The sequence below is a fragment of the Gallinula chloropus genome (assembly GCF_964237585.1).
Source record: "Gallinula chloropus genome assembly, chromosome: 1".
In the NCBI taxonomy this organism is placed as follows: domain Eukaryota; kingdom Metazoa; phylum Chordata; class Aves; order Gruiformes; family Rallidae; genus Gallinula; species Gallinula chloropus.
In genome coordinates, this window is record NC_140085.1 from 17,341,071 (window position 1) to 17,358,280 (window position 17,210).

A 17,210-nucleotide genomic window follows, 5' to 3' on the forward strand; every position below is an offset into this window, starting at 1 on the left:
ACTAGTACTCTCAGTTTTTTTCCTTGCAGTCCATTGTTGGTCTGTGTACATCTCTTTTTCAATGTTTACAGAACTGTCAGGGTTTATCAGGAATATCTACTTCAACAGGTTTATAGCTTTAACTCTTAATTGTTGAAAGATTTGAATATGACAAATGAGTCTGTTACATGCTGAGAAGATCTTGCTTAGAGTCGTATTAAACTGTAGTTGTATGTCAAAGTAGAGATTACAGGGCACTCTACTCCTGTTCTTAATTTCAGTAGAGTAACATGACTGCAGAGCATAAGCTTCTTAACATTTTTGCCCTGATGAGAAACAGTATGCATTTTGGAGCAAGGATGGCAGCGGTTATGGTTAACAGTGTGCATACTTGAAGTGGGATCTGTGCATTAATATAACGTTGCACTTAATTATTGGTCATGTGGTAGGGAAGAGGACATGACAGTATATTGCGGTGTTCCTTCCAGTGCATTGTCTTTGAATGTAAGACTTATCAGAAGACACACTATGCCTTTGCATCCCACATATTTAGCAGAAGTGACTAGCAAACAAATAGAATGGATTTTTGGGGGTAAGTGCACTACTGTGCTAAGGCACTATCACAATAACCAGCTACCTATTATACTGCATTAGGTTAGAGTTGAACTTGCGAAGAAAATAATGTACAAGTAGGTTTTTACATGTATCATGAAGTCTTCATCTTGTCTTCTCTGATTCTTTTTACTTTTTTTTTCAGGAGTATATCCTCAAAGGAGTGGTCCATGCAGCACTTGGACAAGAAATGGGCTCGGTGAGTGAAGTCCATGAGGTTCTTCAGCTTCTCCAACAGTAGCATGTGATCAGATCTCTAGGGAATGGAATGGAGTGACAAAGGAAACAATTTCTCATTTAGATTGCAGGATCTCTAAGTCTATTAATCTTCTTCCATACAGTATTCAGTCCGGAATGAGTGAGATGCAAATCTCTGTCGCTAGTCCTGACAAAATATTGAGCTGAATTTGGCTTCTCTGGCTTGCTTCCAAAAAAACCTATTTTCTACAGTGTTCTTCTGTATCTAGGCTCACACAGTGGCACATTTACAGGTTCTGCTTTTACTTCAACCCTGGTTTGTCTGTTAGTTGCTCCCCATCTGTTCCTCAGAGTATATTTTCTCTGTGTATTGTTTCCATCAACTCTGGAACTCACGTTGGAAATTTTTTTCCCTCTCCCAGAGAGATCATCTGAAAATTGCTCAGCAGCTCTTCCAGTTGGTGGGTGAATCAGCCAGTGAATGTGGTATGCTTGAAATGTTCTTTCTCCATTATGTAATCCTTCTTACAATATCCAAATATATAACACAACATCTTTGTTTAAAGGCTGACTGTTAGAATGACTATTGCTAGGCATTTTATTGCTTAGTACGAGTAACAGCAGGTCTAATTTATAGCCTAAAACAAATGTGCAAGTTTAAATTAGAAGATTCAATTCATTTCAAACCTTACTGTATGAATTTGACTGGAAAAGAGACTGTAGTGCAAACTGCTGGTCTTCACTGATAGACACTGGCAGCTTGAGCTTGCCTTTGACTAATAATCCTCATTATAGAAACAGAAGACAGCAGCCTAATTAGATGAATTATGGCTGAAACCTCACAGGTACAGATACTCACAGGTGCAAATCTACAACTGCTATTCAATAACAGACCAAAACAAGACCTTGTCTTCCCTTCCCCTTGCCGAAGTAAACCCAGAAATCCCAAATCAAAAAAGCCAGTTGTTGGAATTCAGCTGAAATAGGTCTTCCCAATTTCCTTTGTAGGCATTGTCAGTAGAACTGTTTCTTTAAATAGGTAACTTATGGTTTTGGTGTGACAGTTCACCGTCCTCAGCAACAGAATGCTGTCTCCTGTGTCCATGGTGACTAAAGAGAAGGAGCTCAAGAGACAGAGCAGCAGCACTGATGAAACTCTCAGAAATACTCTTGAGCTGTTCTGTTGCCCTTGCAGCCCTTCAGCTTCATGTTGGAAGGCTGGAAGTGATTCCATCCATGACATTCCTGTTGCATTGAGGCTATTCCTTTGGAGTCAGAATCCCAGCTAACAGAAAGAAGTAATAAGAACTGTGGTAGTGGAGAATTCAGTTGATGGGCGTGTAGCCTAGAAAGTCACAGGGTGATTGCTGTGATGCTGGTGAGCCTCTTAATGCCCATAACAGTCTTGCAGGTATGATGAGTGCCCATAGCACATGTGGATAAAAATAATACAGAGATAGGCTAATAAAAGATATCCTGAAACAATGTATAGTGAAGATAAAACCCAGAAGAAAAAAGGAAATTGTTTCAGAAATTAAGAGTCTAATTGTACTGTGAAATATGTTTAAACCCATATGCAAACCAAGATAGAGAGGCTTAAGGTGTGGTTGTGGGGGGCAGAGGGAAAGGAAAATAGAAATGTAGTCCAATTAGGAAGGGGAGTTATTTGAAAAAGTAGGCCTATGGGAAAGATTCATTCCAAATAAAGGTAAATGAAAACATTAGTACTGAAAACATCTTACACTCATGGTACTTCCATGTAAAAATTGCTTTGTCATCTTTTTAAAAACCTATGGGAGAAAGCTGACCTACAGAAGAGCACACAGTTCAAAGTAGCTCCTAAAGGCAAAATAGTGTGAGGGCTTTTCTGCATCCTCAAAGGAAGGAAGGACAGGTGGAGGTAGCAAACTATAGGCAGGAGATAGAAACAGAATTCAATTTAAATAGGACAAAACAAAAAGCAAGCACATGAAGGCCGAATACTTAAGTGTTTTTATACAAATATTAAATATTTTACAAGAGGTTCAATAAAGTGGAACACCTGGTTTTAGAAAAAGAAGCTATAAACCTAAGATAATTTTTTTCAATGTTGTATGAGGAAGGTAACAAGTAGGATATTGTTCCTATTTAGTATACAATGGGGTTTTACTAAACAGATGATGCCAATGGAGAAATGGTTCTAAACATTGTAGAAATCTTCTCTCAAAATAAAGTAAATGTCGTTGTCTTTTTTTTTTTTTTTTAATCAGTAACATAAAATTGTTTTAAATCACATGCTCAGATAGAAGACTCGTTGTATTAAGGATAAATTATTCACACACCAGACTGGCTAAATTATTCACCAGCCAGAGGTTAGAGATTTTATATAGATAGATAATTAAATAATGTTTGGAGACTTCTACTCTACCCAGTAAATGCAATGAGATAGCATGATCTTGAGAATTATTTTTTTTTTAAATGTCAAGATTTCATCTTTCTTAGACAACACACAAGTGAACAGGTAACTCTAGACCAACACAGAGTTTACATAGAACCTGATTTGAAATTTTATGATGAAAATCCAATTCTGTTACAGTGATCAGAGCATAATCAAATTCAAAATCCATCTGTTAGCAAATACCCTATAAAAATTTCCATAGTAAGGAAGGGAAGCCATATAATAACTTTTCTTATTTCTAACAGGTAATTTTCAGAAAAGTAGCAGTGTAAAGGATAAAATGCACCTGATTTGAACACTGTAAATAATCTTTTGTTCAAAATTAATGGGCTGTAGGAGACAAATGACTTGATGTGCCAATGGTACAGAATTACCCATAGTAGAAAAAACAAAAGCTTCCACAGTGATGAAAGCTGCAGAAGAATATGTCAGGCTGGGTAATAACATACAGATTAGATTTAGCTTTGGTAAAGTGTACATGGGGGGGAACTTAAAGTATATTTGCAAAATTATCAGAAAAGCTGAAGAGAATATTAGGAATTAATGAGGAGAGAACAAACCAAAAATTATTACTGTGTCACTGTGTATGGATGTGATTCCCTTCCTTGAATACTGTCTGCAGTTCTGGTTCTTACATTTAAAAAAAATATGGTAGAACAAGAAAGAGTACAATAAAGATGGCAAGGATGATCAGAGGAAGGGGATACCCTCTTAAACAAGGACAGACTAGATAAAAGAGGATGCATGGCCTGGAAAAGGATGACTGAATCCACTTATGTTTGTGATACAGAACATCATAAATGACAAGAGGAGGAATAGAGAAGAATTAGTTACTTCAGCATACAAAAAACAAGGAGCATTAAAGTAAATCATTGTGCAAGACAACTAAAACAAACAGCACTAGTTATTTTTTCACATAACACAACTTACTTGATGTAGAATCTTCCAAGAACCAGAAAGTATAAAGAAACTTGTAGAAGAAAAGTTCATTGGTTGTTGAACACAAATTTTTCAGTGATAACTAGGAAGTCCTTAGTGCAGATTGTTGGAATCTGGGAGAAACTTAAAAGGAAGTGGCATTACATACCACAGCACACATTATATGTGAAATCAGACATCAGTCTTTTTATAACTGTGTATTCTTACTCAGCAAGCTTCTGATCCAGATAGACTTTGGATCCAGTATGATCATTTTTATGTTCTTATGTCACTTAGCATATTAGACACTCTGATGTATATTTGTGGTCATTTTTGATCTGCTGCCTTTGTTGGATTTAGAATGGAGAACAGGATTCCCCCTGTTTGTATAGTTGGGATTATACTAAGTAGCCAGCCATGCTATTCAAGCATGTGAGTCATGCTTCAGCGCTTGCCATTGTGCAGGGAGCTGGTACCCCCAGATTGCCTGTTTAAGATCTTAATCAAGTTACTTAGCTGCTTGGCAGATTTGTAACGCAAAAGTAGGTTGTGGTCACTACAGTGAGGCAAACCTATGCTGTGTCTTTGCTCACAACTGGGCCTACAAAGCTTTTGATTTTAATGTGAATTATCAAAAATTAATGGATAAAAATGAAGAGGTGGAGTATTTTTTTCAAAACATGGTCCTGTCTTTTTGACTTGCCTTTGTTAACTGTACAAATCCTATGGCTGCATTAGGAAAAGAGTAGCAACAGACAGTTAAGGAAGAATCATAGAATGGTTTCAGTTGGAAAAGACCTTCAAGATCATCACGTCCAACCATGTATCCAGCCCTACTAAGTCCAACACTAGACCATGTCACCAAGTATAACATCTACTCTTTGAAACACCTCCAGGATGATGATTTAACCACCTCCCTGGGCAGCCTGTTCCAATATCTAACAACCCTTTCAGTAAAGCAATTTTTACTAATATCCAACCTAAACACTTCCTGATGCAACTTCAGACCTGTTTCCCCTTGTTTTGTCTTTCACTAGCTACCAGGGAGAACAGACCAACCCCCACCTCTCTACAACCATCTTTTAGGTAGTTGTAGAGAACGATGAGGTCTCCCCTTAGTCACCTTTTCTCTAGACTAAACAATCCCAGCTCCCTCAGCCATTCCTCAAAAGACTTATCTTCTAAACCCTTCACCAGCCTTGTAGCCCTTCTCTGGACATGCTCAAGCATCTCAATCGATGTCCTTTTTGTAGTGAGGGGCCCAAAACTGAGCACAGCACTCCAGGTGCCGCCTTACCAGTCCTGAGTACAGGGGAAGGATCCCTTCCCTACTTTTGCTGGCCACACTGTTTCTGATTCAGGCTAGGATGCTACTGGCCCTCTTGGCCACCTGGGCACACTGCTGGCTCATATTCAGGTGGCTGTTGATCAACACCCCTAGGTCTCTCTCCTCCAGACTTTTTAATTAGAACTCTGACTTGGAGGCTCAAAGAACATAGAGCAAAAGCTAATGTGAAAGTCCTTTCCAATACATATAACATTGAACCTCATGTTGGAAATTATATGCTTTAAGAGGACTAGAGACAGCCAAAACAAAAACCAAAAATACTCAGGAAGCACTTACAATGTAGGAGTCAATATTCACCCTCAAGCAGTAGTAAATAACACCCAGAACAACAACCTGGTTTACTGGTTTGGGGTTTTTTTAAAGCTTAATAAGAATTCTTAATCCAAATGATATGAAATTCTGCCTGGAGAAAAGAGGGCTGAGGGGAGACCTCATCACGATCTGTGGCTTTCTGATGAGGGGGAGCAAAGAGGCAGGTGCTGATGTCCTCTCTTTGGTGAACAGTGATAGAGCCTGTGGGAACGGCATGAAGCTGTGACAGGGGAGGTTTAGGTTGGATATTTGGAAGAGGTTCTTTACTGAGAGAGTGGTTGGGCACTGGAACAGGCTCCCCAGGGAAGTGGTCACAGCACCCAGCTTGCCTGAGCTCAGGAAGTGTCTGGACGATGCACTGTGTCCCATGCTCAAACTTGGCTGTCCCTGTGTGGAGCCAGGAGTTGGACTTGATGATCCTTATGAGTCCTTTCCAACTCAGGAGATTCTGTGATTCTATGAAATGGAACTGGCATGACAATGGAGGATAGAACTGCATTTTTGTTGCATTTTCTTATGCTCTTCTCCTAGGGTCTTAACTGGCTAGAAAATTTAACAGGTCAATTTTCTGAGGTAAGTTAAGGATGAAACGGGGCAAGGGGTACATTAACATCTCCATTAAATGCAGTGTTCCTTATACTTAACAGACTTACAAACTACACTAAAAACACTGCAAGCATAATGGAGAAAAACACCCCTTTCATTTTCAGTGGTCATCTTTTAGGACCAAGTCAGGAATATCTAGAGTTGGGTGGGAGGAATGAAACATTTGTTCTGGACTTTGTGCAGTCTTTTCTTTGCGTTATTCTTAGGTCACCCTAAGCAATTTTTCAAAATGGAAAGTTTTTCCTGGAAAAAGGAAGCTGCATGAGTCACACGGGATGAATGAAACTCTAGTTTTCCAGTCACTAATCCTATTCGTTGCTGAGTTGTATGAGATTTACAGCTGGTTTACTTGTTTGGTATTTTAATGAAATCTTTCACTAAAAGTACATGGAGGATGATATGCTGGGCTAACAAAACTTTCTGCCAAAACCTGGACAGAAAAATAAATACTGATACTTAGAAACTCTTCAATCATATATGGGAAAAGTGTGGTTCTATTATTTTGTTCCTGTGGTTATTTTTTATTGAAAATGTATTCTCAGTTTTAAATCTTTCATGTTTATTTTCATTTTTTAAAAATTTTCCTTAAAATCAATTATGGTGAGTTTATGTAAACTTCAAAAACTGAATGTGAAAGAAAAGGAGCACTTTTGAAGTATCTGCATTCTCATTCCAACAGCAAACAAATCAAAACACACACACACACCAAAAACAAAACAAAACAAAACAAAAAACACCACCAAAACCAAGAGTGGAGGAACACTGAAGAAAACTGTTACTGTCTTGTCAAGGGATATATGCGTCACAGTAAGTATGTCTGCATGTAAAAAAAGGACAGAAATATACAGGCCAATTTCTGCTCCCAAGTGAACACTTCATAAATAACCACATAATTTTCTTAAACTGGAGAACTGAATGATGTGGTTGAGACACACATGAGGATGGATTGTGTTTCTGTAGAGAAATGACAGGACATTCAAGCCAAGTGTCATCCTAGTGCGAGAAGGTAAAAAATGAGAATATTCTGCTTGCTTTTAAAATACATTTTGAGATTTTATGTAGTGCTTTCCAGGAATAATTACTACCCTGCCTTATTTAAAGGAGAATGTATGATTTTTCCAGTGGAATGCTATATTTTGTGCTGTGGTATGGAGTCTTCAGATATATACTTCAATTTTCTCGTGTAGATGGATTGATGGTAACTAACCTACAGGAACAGATTACTTCAGGGTTGTTGGTAGCCTTAGAATCTTATCTCCTGTCACCTTACCAACATGCACAGAGCAGCATGCTCTGTAATGATGATTTGATGTTGTGAAATAGTGATTTGACATCACTTGCACTTATGCCTTTCCAGATGCTACTTGAGTTCACCCATCTCTGACCAATCTCCACTGATCTGGTCTAACAAAAATTAGTTCTAGTATACTTAAGAATCTCTAAAAAAGCTTTTAGTTTTTCAATAACACAACTTGCAATTTCAGAATAGATGACAGCATAGCATGATGGCAGCAAGGTTTATGATGACATAGCAGCAGAGTTTACTGACACTTAAACTTGTATGTCTAATTTATAGCTTTACTGCTTTGTGAGAAATATGGTAATCCCAAATGCGTGGAAAATAATTTTCATAGTGTATTTTATCACTAAGTATTATTCCTATAGATGTATTAATTTTTTAATAACAATATTTTCAGTTTATCAAGTTTACTCTCTTACTGGAACTAGAATTAAAATATGTAGAACTTCTTTGTCCAGGATAACTGAAAAGCATAACTTAAAAAAAGGCTAAAGAGGAAAAAAGGATAATGAGCACACTCAGGCTTTGTATCAAGTGTTGTTTCCTAAATGTAAGAATAATTCATGGCAAAATTATGCTGCATAAATTGCATTAGAGAAAAGGCTTGTTATTTAATAATTTATCTCTATAGAATTTGCTGTTGAATACAGTCTTGCAATAGTTACTGTATGCTGTAGAGAAAGTTGTCAAGATCATCTAATAGTTTTTCTAACCCCTAGTATGGCACTTTGCCTGAAAAGGCAACCTACACTATTTTTAGAAGTTAGCTACTTTCATAGTTGCCTGCAATCTTGGCAGTGATTTTCATTACCATGTGATTTTTAAATTCTACAAATCTGTGTTTCTCCTTTGAATTTTAGATACCCTTCCAGGGAGAGAGTGCATGTCCTCCTGCTACTTTCTTCTTAGACAGTTTGGTAATGTCCTGATTTACCTCAACTCAATCAAGGTTAGTACTATTATTTAGTATTGGTAACACTCTAATCCATGGAATCGCTATGTATGGAATGAGACTGTACTGTGTGAGACACTGTGTAAGCATAAAAAGATACAGAAACTCAATAACAGCAACAGAACAACAGTGATCAGTACTTGATCAGTACAGTAAAAGAATTAAAATGTAAAGCAGAAGTTTATAAAATAGCGTTGTCCAGCATGGTGGGTATGATGGTCTCATCACACTTGCAATTTAACCATGGTTTCCTCATGGCATCACAGAAAATGAGGAAGATAATTAAAGAAAGACAATTAAAAACTTTGTGGACCTTTATGGGGTGGGCAACATGGAGGAAAAAAACCAAATATTTTCTTAAAACTTATTGAATGAGTGATGGTAATTATTGCTGCTGGCTAATAATTGGGGATAATATTTTAATGAACAAGGTTGTGGAGGGAAGATATGTCATGAAAGATTCCAAAAGTAACAACTACTATATTTTACAGGGAAAGCAGTCTCTGAAGAGCTAAGTTAGGGCAGTATCACCAAAGCAATAAGATAAGATTATTATTTTTGCAGAAGTAATCTGGGTGGTATACCACAGACAATGTTGCATTTTTCAAAATACAACAAGGAGTTTGCAGTTATCACAATACAGCATTATCAGATCACCAGTATTCAATGGATTAAATGGATATCCAGTTATGTCAGACATGAGGAGAGAGAGGTTGGAGTGTGATTGTAGGGTTAAGTGATTGCAGTCTTGTTCCAGTGATTTGGTACTAGAGATGTAAGAATGCTAGATTTAGTAGGAAGAGGAACAAGAATCTAATAGGGAATTCCTGGGGAGATAGACAAGATGAGCACAATTACAGTGTTCTAAGGAGGGTGAGATGTAATGAAAAAAAGTGGTTGTAATGATGCCAGAAGGCACTGATGGGTGAAAATTATGAAGGTCTGGAGTTTTTTAAACTTTGTCTGGAAAGGGGTCATTGAAGAAATCCCAAGTGGGTGTAGCTGCTGGAATGAAGAGACATCCCCCCACCCCAAATTGAAGTGTTTGTGTAATTGAGGAAAAGGAGAGCTGGAAACTAAGAATGAGATTTGTTTTGCCTAACTTGAGCCATCTAAAAGTCAGATATCTAGTTATAATTGATCATCTGGTCTCAGTCTATACCCAACACAGGCAGATGGTAATTTCCAGAGGAAAATTCATCCTGTGTATTTCTTACACTTATCTGAGAATGGAATGAGTCACCCCACAGAAATGCCCAGCGTTTTCCATTTCCTTAAAAAAAATTCTTAAACAACTAGCTCTAACCTGAAAATGTACCATTTCTCACCAGCTCCAAGGTCTATGGGAAACCTTAGAAATGAGAGAAAGAGTAGCACCTCGGGATGCAAATGGAAAGTAAGGCGAGTGTTTTTAGAGCAAAGAGCTAGAAAGAAACAAGGTACTAAACAGGAATTAAGAGAATGAAAGTGGGCAATAGAGTGATCAGAGTATAGGTCAGACTCCTGAGGCAAGAGAAATGCTACAGGGAAAGGACTGGGTGAGACAGTTCTGCATCTGTGAGGGTATAAAGTGTTGTAGGAAGGATTAGAAAGACAATCTGAAGGGAAAAGGGAGAGCACAAAACACATGGTGTTATTTTGCATGATGTTAGTAAGAGCCCATGCAGTGGGAAATACAGGTAAGAAATAGATCTGATGTTTAAAATCTGTCAGCAGCAAGGCAGAAATGGTGACAAGGATGCAACCCTTCAATCCTGCTGTATTTACCAACTAGAAGAAGTGTTCTTACTTTGTCAGATTTGGGAGAAACAATTTTAGTATGTGAGCATAGGAGAGGGAAAGGTCATCTAACTGGTTGCTTGGGTGTTTTCTTTTAAAAACAGCTATTCTGCTGAAAGTATGTATAACTACTATTGCATATCATAACATATGTATCAGCTTTCAAACTGGGCTTATCCACATACATGCCTTCAGTATCAGTAACCATATATCTATTTGATTTGATCCATATTTAGGCAAAAATATTTAAGAAATACCTGTTTTTCACAGTTGTAATGTGAATGCATTTATAGATTATTGCCTTTCATTGCATAGAATTGTACTCTTCTCTGAAATACTGGACACTAATCACAAAGGAAGGTGATTGAGAGAATAATTAGAAATAGAATTATTGTCTTAAGAGAATTAGAAGATAGATATTTGCTATAGAGGGAAGTTAAGAAAATATACAAAATGAGGTACAGAATAAATAAGGTAGAGTTGAAACCTTCACTTGTATTAGGAGAGGCTGAAAACAAGATACAGCTTGTTGGAATTGCATAAAATTCACAATGTCTTTTTCTAAGAAAATGCATTTTGTCCTCAAAACACAGTTTGCTTACAGAACTTGTTATAGTTCAAGGTTTTATAGATTGCGTCTGGTGAGTTGAAAGATTATCAAGCTTAAGTTAAGTATGTATTTGTTAAATTCTTGAAGGGAATCATAAATACTGATAACGTGAGAGATAATGCAGCTGATAAATAGCAAGGACTAAGGAAAAAGTTTTCTGCTTACTATCACTTTCCTTGTATGGTGCTTTTGAAGTAGTTGAATGTTCTCATCATTTTTTGAACGAGACTAGCCACTGCTCATGTTTTCTTAGGTCATTCCCTTTCTCTTCATGTCACAGAGATTATTCTTCCTGTACCATATTCTAGGCAATGTTTAGATGGCTTTAGTCACTTTGGGTTAGATTTGCAGGAATAAACTTCAGTAGGATCTGCAGCTCTTTAAGTAGAGCCATGCACTCTGTGAAGATTGCATGATATTCTTTCAGGAAAACACACCACCTTCATCTAGGATTGATTAAAACTGCTTTAGGCATGAGAAATGTCTCAAAGGGCACCTTATTATAAATGTATTGCCACTTGCCCTGAGGGTGACATTCTAACTCTGAGGATCAACTGAGTAGACAAGCCAATTCAGGCTCAGCTGAGGTCTGGCCACAAGCAATGCCTCATTGTTCAACTGGATATCTGACCATCTCATTGAAATGGACAGCATTCAGAGCAAAGTTAGTTTTATGAAAAGATTGAAGATCATTAAAAAGACCACAAAAGAGTAGGGGGTGGAGAAGAAAACATCTAGCTGTGTGTGAATGTGTTGCACTATCAGCAGCACTAATTCATTACTACTGGTTTTGGTTTTGGGTCTCTAGCACTAATACGTTCAGGATAGACTGACACAGTTTTTGAGTATGGTTGCTGACAGAGTTTCTTTTCTATTTTAATTCAAAAATACAATGAGGGCTATTTGAACAGACAAAACCATTCATGCAGTAAAACTAGGATCTTGCTCACCAGCTTTGCTTAACCTTGAACTTGTGCTGATTCACACGAAACTGTCATTGAGGAAGAATACAGTAATGTGTTGTAATTCTCATATGGTGAAACCAGTTAGTTCACCCTAAGGGCACTGAAATGTTTTCACAAACTGAGCTTAACCTGATTGGTTCATCCTCATGTTTTTCACATAGCTTGCTGTATTTGCTGGCTTTTGGAACCTAACATAGACTATTTCACTGAAACCTAGACATCCAGCAAATGGTGGCAACCCCCCACCTCTCCTCTCAAGGCACTAGCTTGATGTATGTGGGTGCACTGGATCAGTACCCTTTGATTTTCTGTGACAGGGAAGGGAAAAGGTCCTCAAGTGTCCCTACATCATAACAGAAGATAGCGCTGGGAAAGGGTTTAGCCCCTTGCTTTCCATATCTTCTGTACAGTCCCAGCTATGCTTTTTACCTCCTCCTCGCTCTTTGATGAGAGAACAAAATAGAAGTTTGCTTTTCCTATACCAGTTTTGTTTATTTTATAGATGTTATATGAGGAAAAACATTTCTTCTTCCATACACCTTGATGTTATGCACCCAGAAAGGTTTTTCTTACAGTAACTATAGTCAATAAACCACCCTGCTTTTTTCCCATGCTCTTTCAGAAGCACTGCATCTCTCCTCAACAGGGATCCTCAATCCCATCCACACCTGCAGCTGTGGTATTGTGTTCCACCTTACCTTTACCAGATCAACTGGTGCAGCAGTGTGGGACAGCACTGAATGTAGAACACACTCAGCTGACTTTTGTACAATCTGACAGTGATCAAATCTAAGCTATTTAGGTCAAACCCAAACATAGGGCTCACCTATACCTAGAGTTGTATTCCCTGCTTTGGCCCATGCAGCTTTTCAGAAAAGATCAGCAAGATGAACCTAATCTGTCATTAACCAGATGTGTCCAGTCTAATATTATTGGAGAGAAGAACTTGGTGTTTCACTTCAAATAGAGAGAAGGGTTCTCCTGTGCAAGGCATGAGCATAAGGAAGTGCTACTACACAGCATGCTGCCTGGCTACAGCTCAGTACTGCAGCTCCACCTCCAACGTGTTATCCAGTGTGTCTCACTAGCATCAGTCACATAACCAGATCCACAGGATCTCATGTTGAACCTTGAGAAGTCTTGGAAAAACAAACTGTTCATCTCTGTAAGCCATTAGGGAGTCATCTGCCTATTTACCACCCCAGTGGTGAAGTAAGTGCTTGGGAGGTGAAAGGCACCATGGCAGCACAGCATGTCTTCACATGCCCAAAGTGAAAATTATACCCACAAAAGCTGCCACTGCAATTTTGAGCTTGGAGCATTTTCCAGATCTCTCATGGTTAATGCTGTGGAATGTTCCAGCTGTGTTTGTAGTCACGAATGTAGGATGGAAAAGCCAGTCCATAATTTTCTACCCACTGTTTATAAATGCCTTATGTTCATAATGTGGGTTTTTCTTTTTCCTTCCCATTGTCTTGATATAGTCTGGCTCAGATTTGGGAGAAGGGGGAGCAGTATTTTTAATGTTGTTATACCGTGGGAGGATTTTTTGTTTGTTTGATTCGGGTTTTGTCTGTGTGGCTTATTTTCCAGAGTTACTTCTACAACAATGACACTTTTAACTTCAACTATGCCCAAGCCAAAGCTGCCATGGGCGATTTTAGTGAGGCTGAAGAGGTATGTATTTACTTTCTTTTAAAAACAACGTGGATACATTTGCCCTCTTTCGTTCCTTCCTTTTCTCCTTCCAGATCTTCATGTTGTTGAAAATAAACAGGTTGGGTGGAACAGCATCTTCCCCTTCTTAGAGGAACTGAAACTCTTAGTGAACACTATTCAGAGAAGATTATCTTGCTAATCTTGTAATGTGAGGTATATGGAGTGGCATGCTTCTTGTGGTGCATCACAAGAGTCCTTGCAGCTATCTCTTAATTGATCAAAGAATGGCTCTCTTAATCAGATTTCCTACCTTTGTCTGGGATCCCAGGCAGTCTTCTTGTTCAGACTGACTAGGGCACGCTGAGTGAAAGGCACTGAATAGTTAAGACCTTCTAGGTGTCCCTGGAAATTTGTGTTTGAAAAAAATATTCTTCCTCTGGGAGATGTGGGAGGAAAAGAGGAAGTGCTCACTATCTTATTCAGCAGCATCCAGATGCAGCTGGAAGAGATTAACTTCTACACACAGCATTTTTTGTGTCTATGTGCAGTAGAACCTTAATTACAACTAAAATATGCAAAAGCAAATAGCTATTATGAAGATGGAAGCAACATTTTCCACAGGCCAGAAAGAAGACAAGCCAGAAGAAAAAACAACCATGTAGTCTAAAGTGAATCACATAGGTTTGGTTGGTTTGGACTTTTTTCCTGTTTTTCCTGTCTAACTTTTTAACTCTTAAGTTTTTTTAAGAGCAGAGCTGTCCCCCCCCGTCCCCCCCCCCCCGCCCCGCCCGGTTTTGGGGGGTTTCTAAGTTTGGGTTTTTCCACCAGTACCCACCCCTTAATTTCTGTTACCTGAAAGTACATCTCTCTTTAAGAAAAATATCCAAGACTCTCAGGCAAAATGGATCTATATTTCAATTCACCCACCTTAATTTAGTTAAATTAATGAAAATGTAGGTGAGTATCTTAAAACTATGCTATCAGGCTGTTCTGATAAAAATTATAATGCTATAGGTAAACTTTAGCTGCAGCCAGGCAACAAAGAAACACAAAGGTGTAAACTGCTGTTTGTCCACATTTTTCTTCTTATATTCTTACAAATGATTCTATATAAACTTGTGTTATGTAGCTGATGTGTTTAAACAACAGGATTATATAATTGATTTGATTAGTCTGTCCTAATGTCTGATCTTTGTTTGCAATGATGCTTTCATATAAAGATCACCATTCCCCAGTGTCTCATAAACTTGTTAAATGTCTCCTCATACAGCACTTATTAACTTAGTAGGAAGGTCACCTCCCTGGACATAATGATAGGAAAAAAGAAAAAACCAAAATTATGATAAAGTACTACTTATATCAATGATACTGTGGTTTTGGTTGGGTTTTTTTCCTCCTTCCCCACCTCCAAAATTAGGGGGTCAGCAATGTTTAACCAATAAAACTGTCAGTAATTTCAGTAATTTGTGGAACTTTCTGTTCCAGTACCTACATCTGCTCTATAACTGTATTTTGAGTTTTGCCAGTAGCATCCTTGTATAGTTACAAATATACCTGCAGAGAGGCATAAATAGTTGGGTTTTTTCCTGTGAGTAAAGCCAGAATACATTTTAAAATTTATAACTTACACACACACATCACTTTCAATGCAGAATATGATAAGCCTGTATTTGTACAGTAAGTTACAAAAGATGAGCATTTTACCTCAGAACCTGACTGAAACCAAAATGATTAGAAATTGCTTATTGCTGACCTGGAATGATCTCTGGCATGTATGGGGAGGAACAGTGCGCATATATATACACACATATATATACATATGTGAAACTTCTGGTATTTCAAGAAGATGCTAATGTAATTGCTTGCATTGCTTTCTAAACAAACACATTCCAAATAGCTTTTCCCACAGGCCCAGGGTTCCTTTGTGCTGTTTGTGTTGCGTGGCCACCCACTGGCACTTGCTCAGAGCAGGCCGCACCCTCCACACAGCCTGGCGTTTTGCAGCTGCAGAAGTCCCTAGATAACCATGGCAGTGTTTGAATCCCCCACCTCCCCGACACAGAGAGATGCCCTTGCACTGCACTTGCTTACCCTCATTCTTCTCACGAAGCAGTTGTTCATGTGGCTGAAGTCTTAGCTGCATGTTGAAACGAGGCAGGTCTGCCTGTGTTTGTTTAAAGTACATGCATGTATAATCTTTTATTTCCCTTCTTCCTGCAGGTGTTCCTTTTGATCCAGAGTGAGAAGATAAAGAATGATTTTGTTTACCTTAGCTGGCTAGCTCGCTGCTGTGAGTCACTTTACCCTTAGCATTGCAGAATACAGATCCTCCTCTATTGCATCAGTCTTGGCAATTTACTTTCTTAAATGAGTTTAATGTCGTAGGTGGCTTCAGAAAGTGAAAAGCTGATTGCACTAGTTCTAGTGTGGGTGGCTGTTGCACCTTTCATACATCTGGCTTTAGCAAACAATAACTACTGTAGTGCAACAATGTCATTGTTCTGTCAATGTAGTTTTGTCCTAACCAGTCAACTTTTTTAACCTTTTCCTTCTCACTTGTCTATTTGATTGCTTGAGTGAAGATTTTCTGTTTTAAAAAACCGAGTTACAACTCTAAAATGTTCACAGTAAAACATAAAATTGAAGCACCCATACTGGGTCAGGCCCCAGGGTCCGTCTAACTCCAAGAGTAGCCCATGTGAGATGTCTGGAAGAATCAAACATATGTGGCATTTTTCTTCCTATTACATTATTCTTCATGTTGTTCAAACTGCTATGACTGACTCCTTTATAATCTCCAACATGTGTTTTCTTCCATAAACTTTTCAATTCTTCTCTTGACACCAGAACACTTTTCCTATGTTTAATATACCATAGCAAATTTTATTGTATTTCCAAGTCAGCTTTTGAAACATTGCAAATTACACCTCCGTACAGATAGACCTGCAGCACCACACTTTTCTAATGACTCAAGTGTGAGTCTCCTGTTGATGTTTTCCTTACAGTGCCTCCATACAAAAATGTTCTTTTATCAAACAAATTTCAGCAGTTGTACTTGGAATGTAAATATATGTGTTTTGGGATGTGATATATTGCACATGTGATCAACATTTCTAACATGATCTTTCCAGACAGGCCTGTCACACCTATGGATGCCTACTTTAGGACATGCCAGTTTTGGGGTTTGGGGTTTTTTTTCAGTAAGCTGCAGTATCTGGGTGTGTTTAAGTGTTTTATATGTGAATGTTTTATGTGATTTTTTTTGGATGGAAGGACTCCCATTGCAAAAGGAAATCATGGTTGTTCAGTTGCACAGTGTAGAATCTCTGATTCTGTGCTTTGAGATACATCTGGGGATGCAGAACTCTTTGAAGGTGCTACTTATTATACAAGAGGTAGAATTAATGCCATATTAACTATCAAAAATTTTCTAGCTCTTTTATAAGAGTCGATACTTATTCCTGAGTGTGCCTTTTCCCATTCTGAATTCCTGTTGAAGTTTCACTAGAGCTGTTGTTCTGTGTCTGCCTTAAAA

At 38.2% G+C, this 17,210-nt stretch overlaps 1 protein-coding gene across 1 annotated transcript in view; it reads left to right on the forward strand.

Moving 5' to 3' along the window:
• Nucleotides 1-17,210, forward strand: part of IFT56 (intraflagellar transport 56) — a gene marked incomplete at both ends in the record, with an annotated part of 48,716 nt that overhangs the window by 24,798 nt on the left and 6,708 nt on the right. The window contains 5 exons of the mRNA XM_084278618.1: nt 737-790; nt 1,212-1,275; nt 8,571-8,659; nt 13,610-13,693; nt 15,896-15,965. Coding sequence (XP_084134744.1) covers nt 737-790; nt 1,212-1,275; nt 8,571-8,659; nt 13,610-13,693; nt 15,896-15,965 — 361 coding nt within the window. The remainder of the gene's footprint in view (nt 1-736; nt 791-1,211; nt 1,276-8,570; nt 8,660-13,609; nt 13,694-15,895; nt 15,966-17,210) is intronic.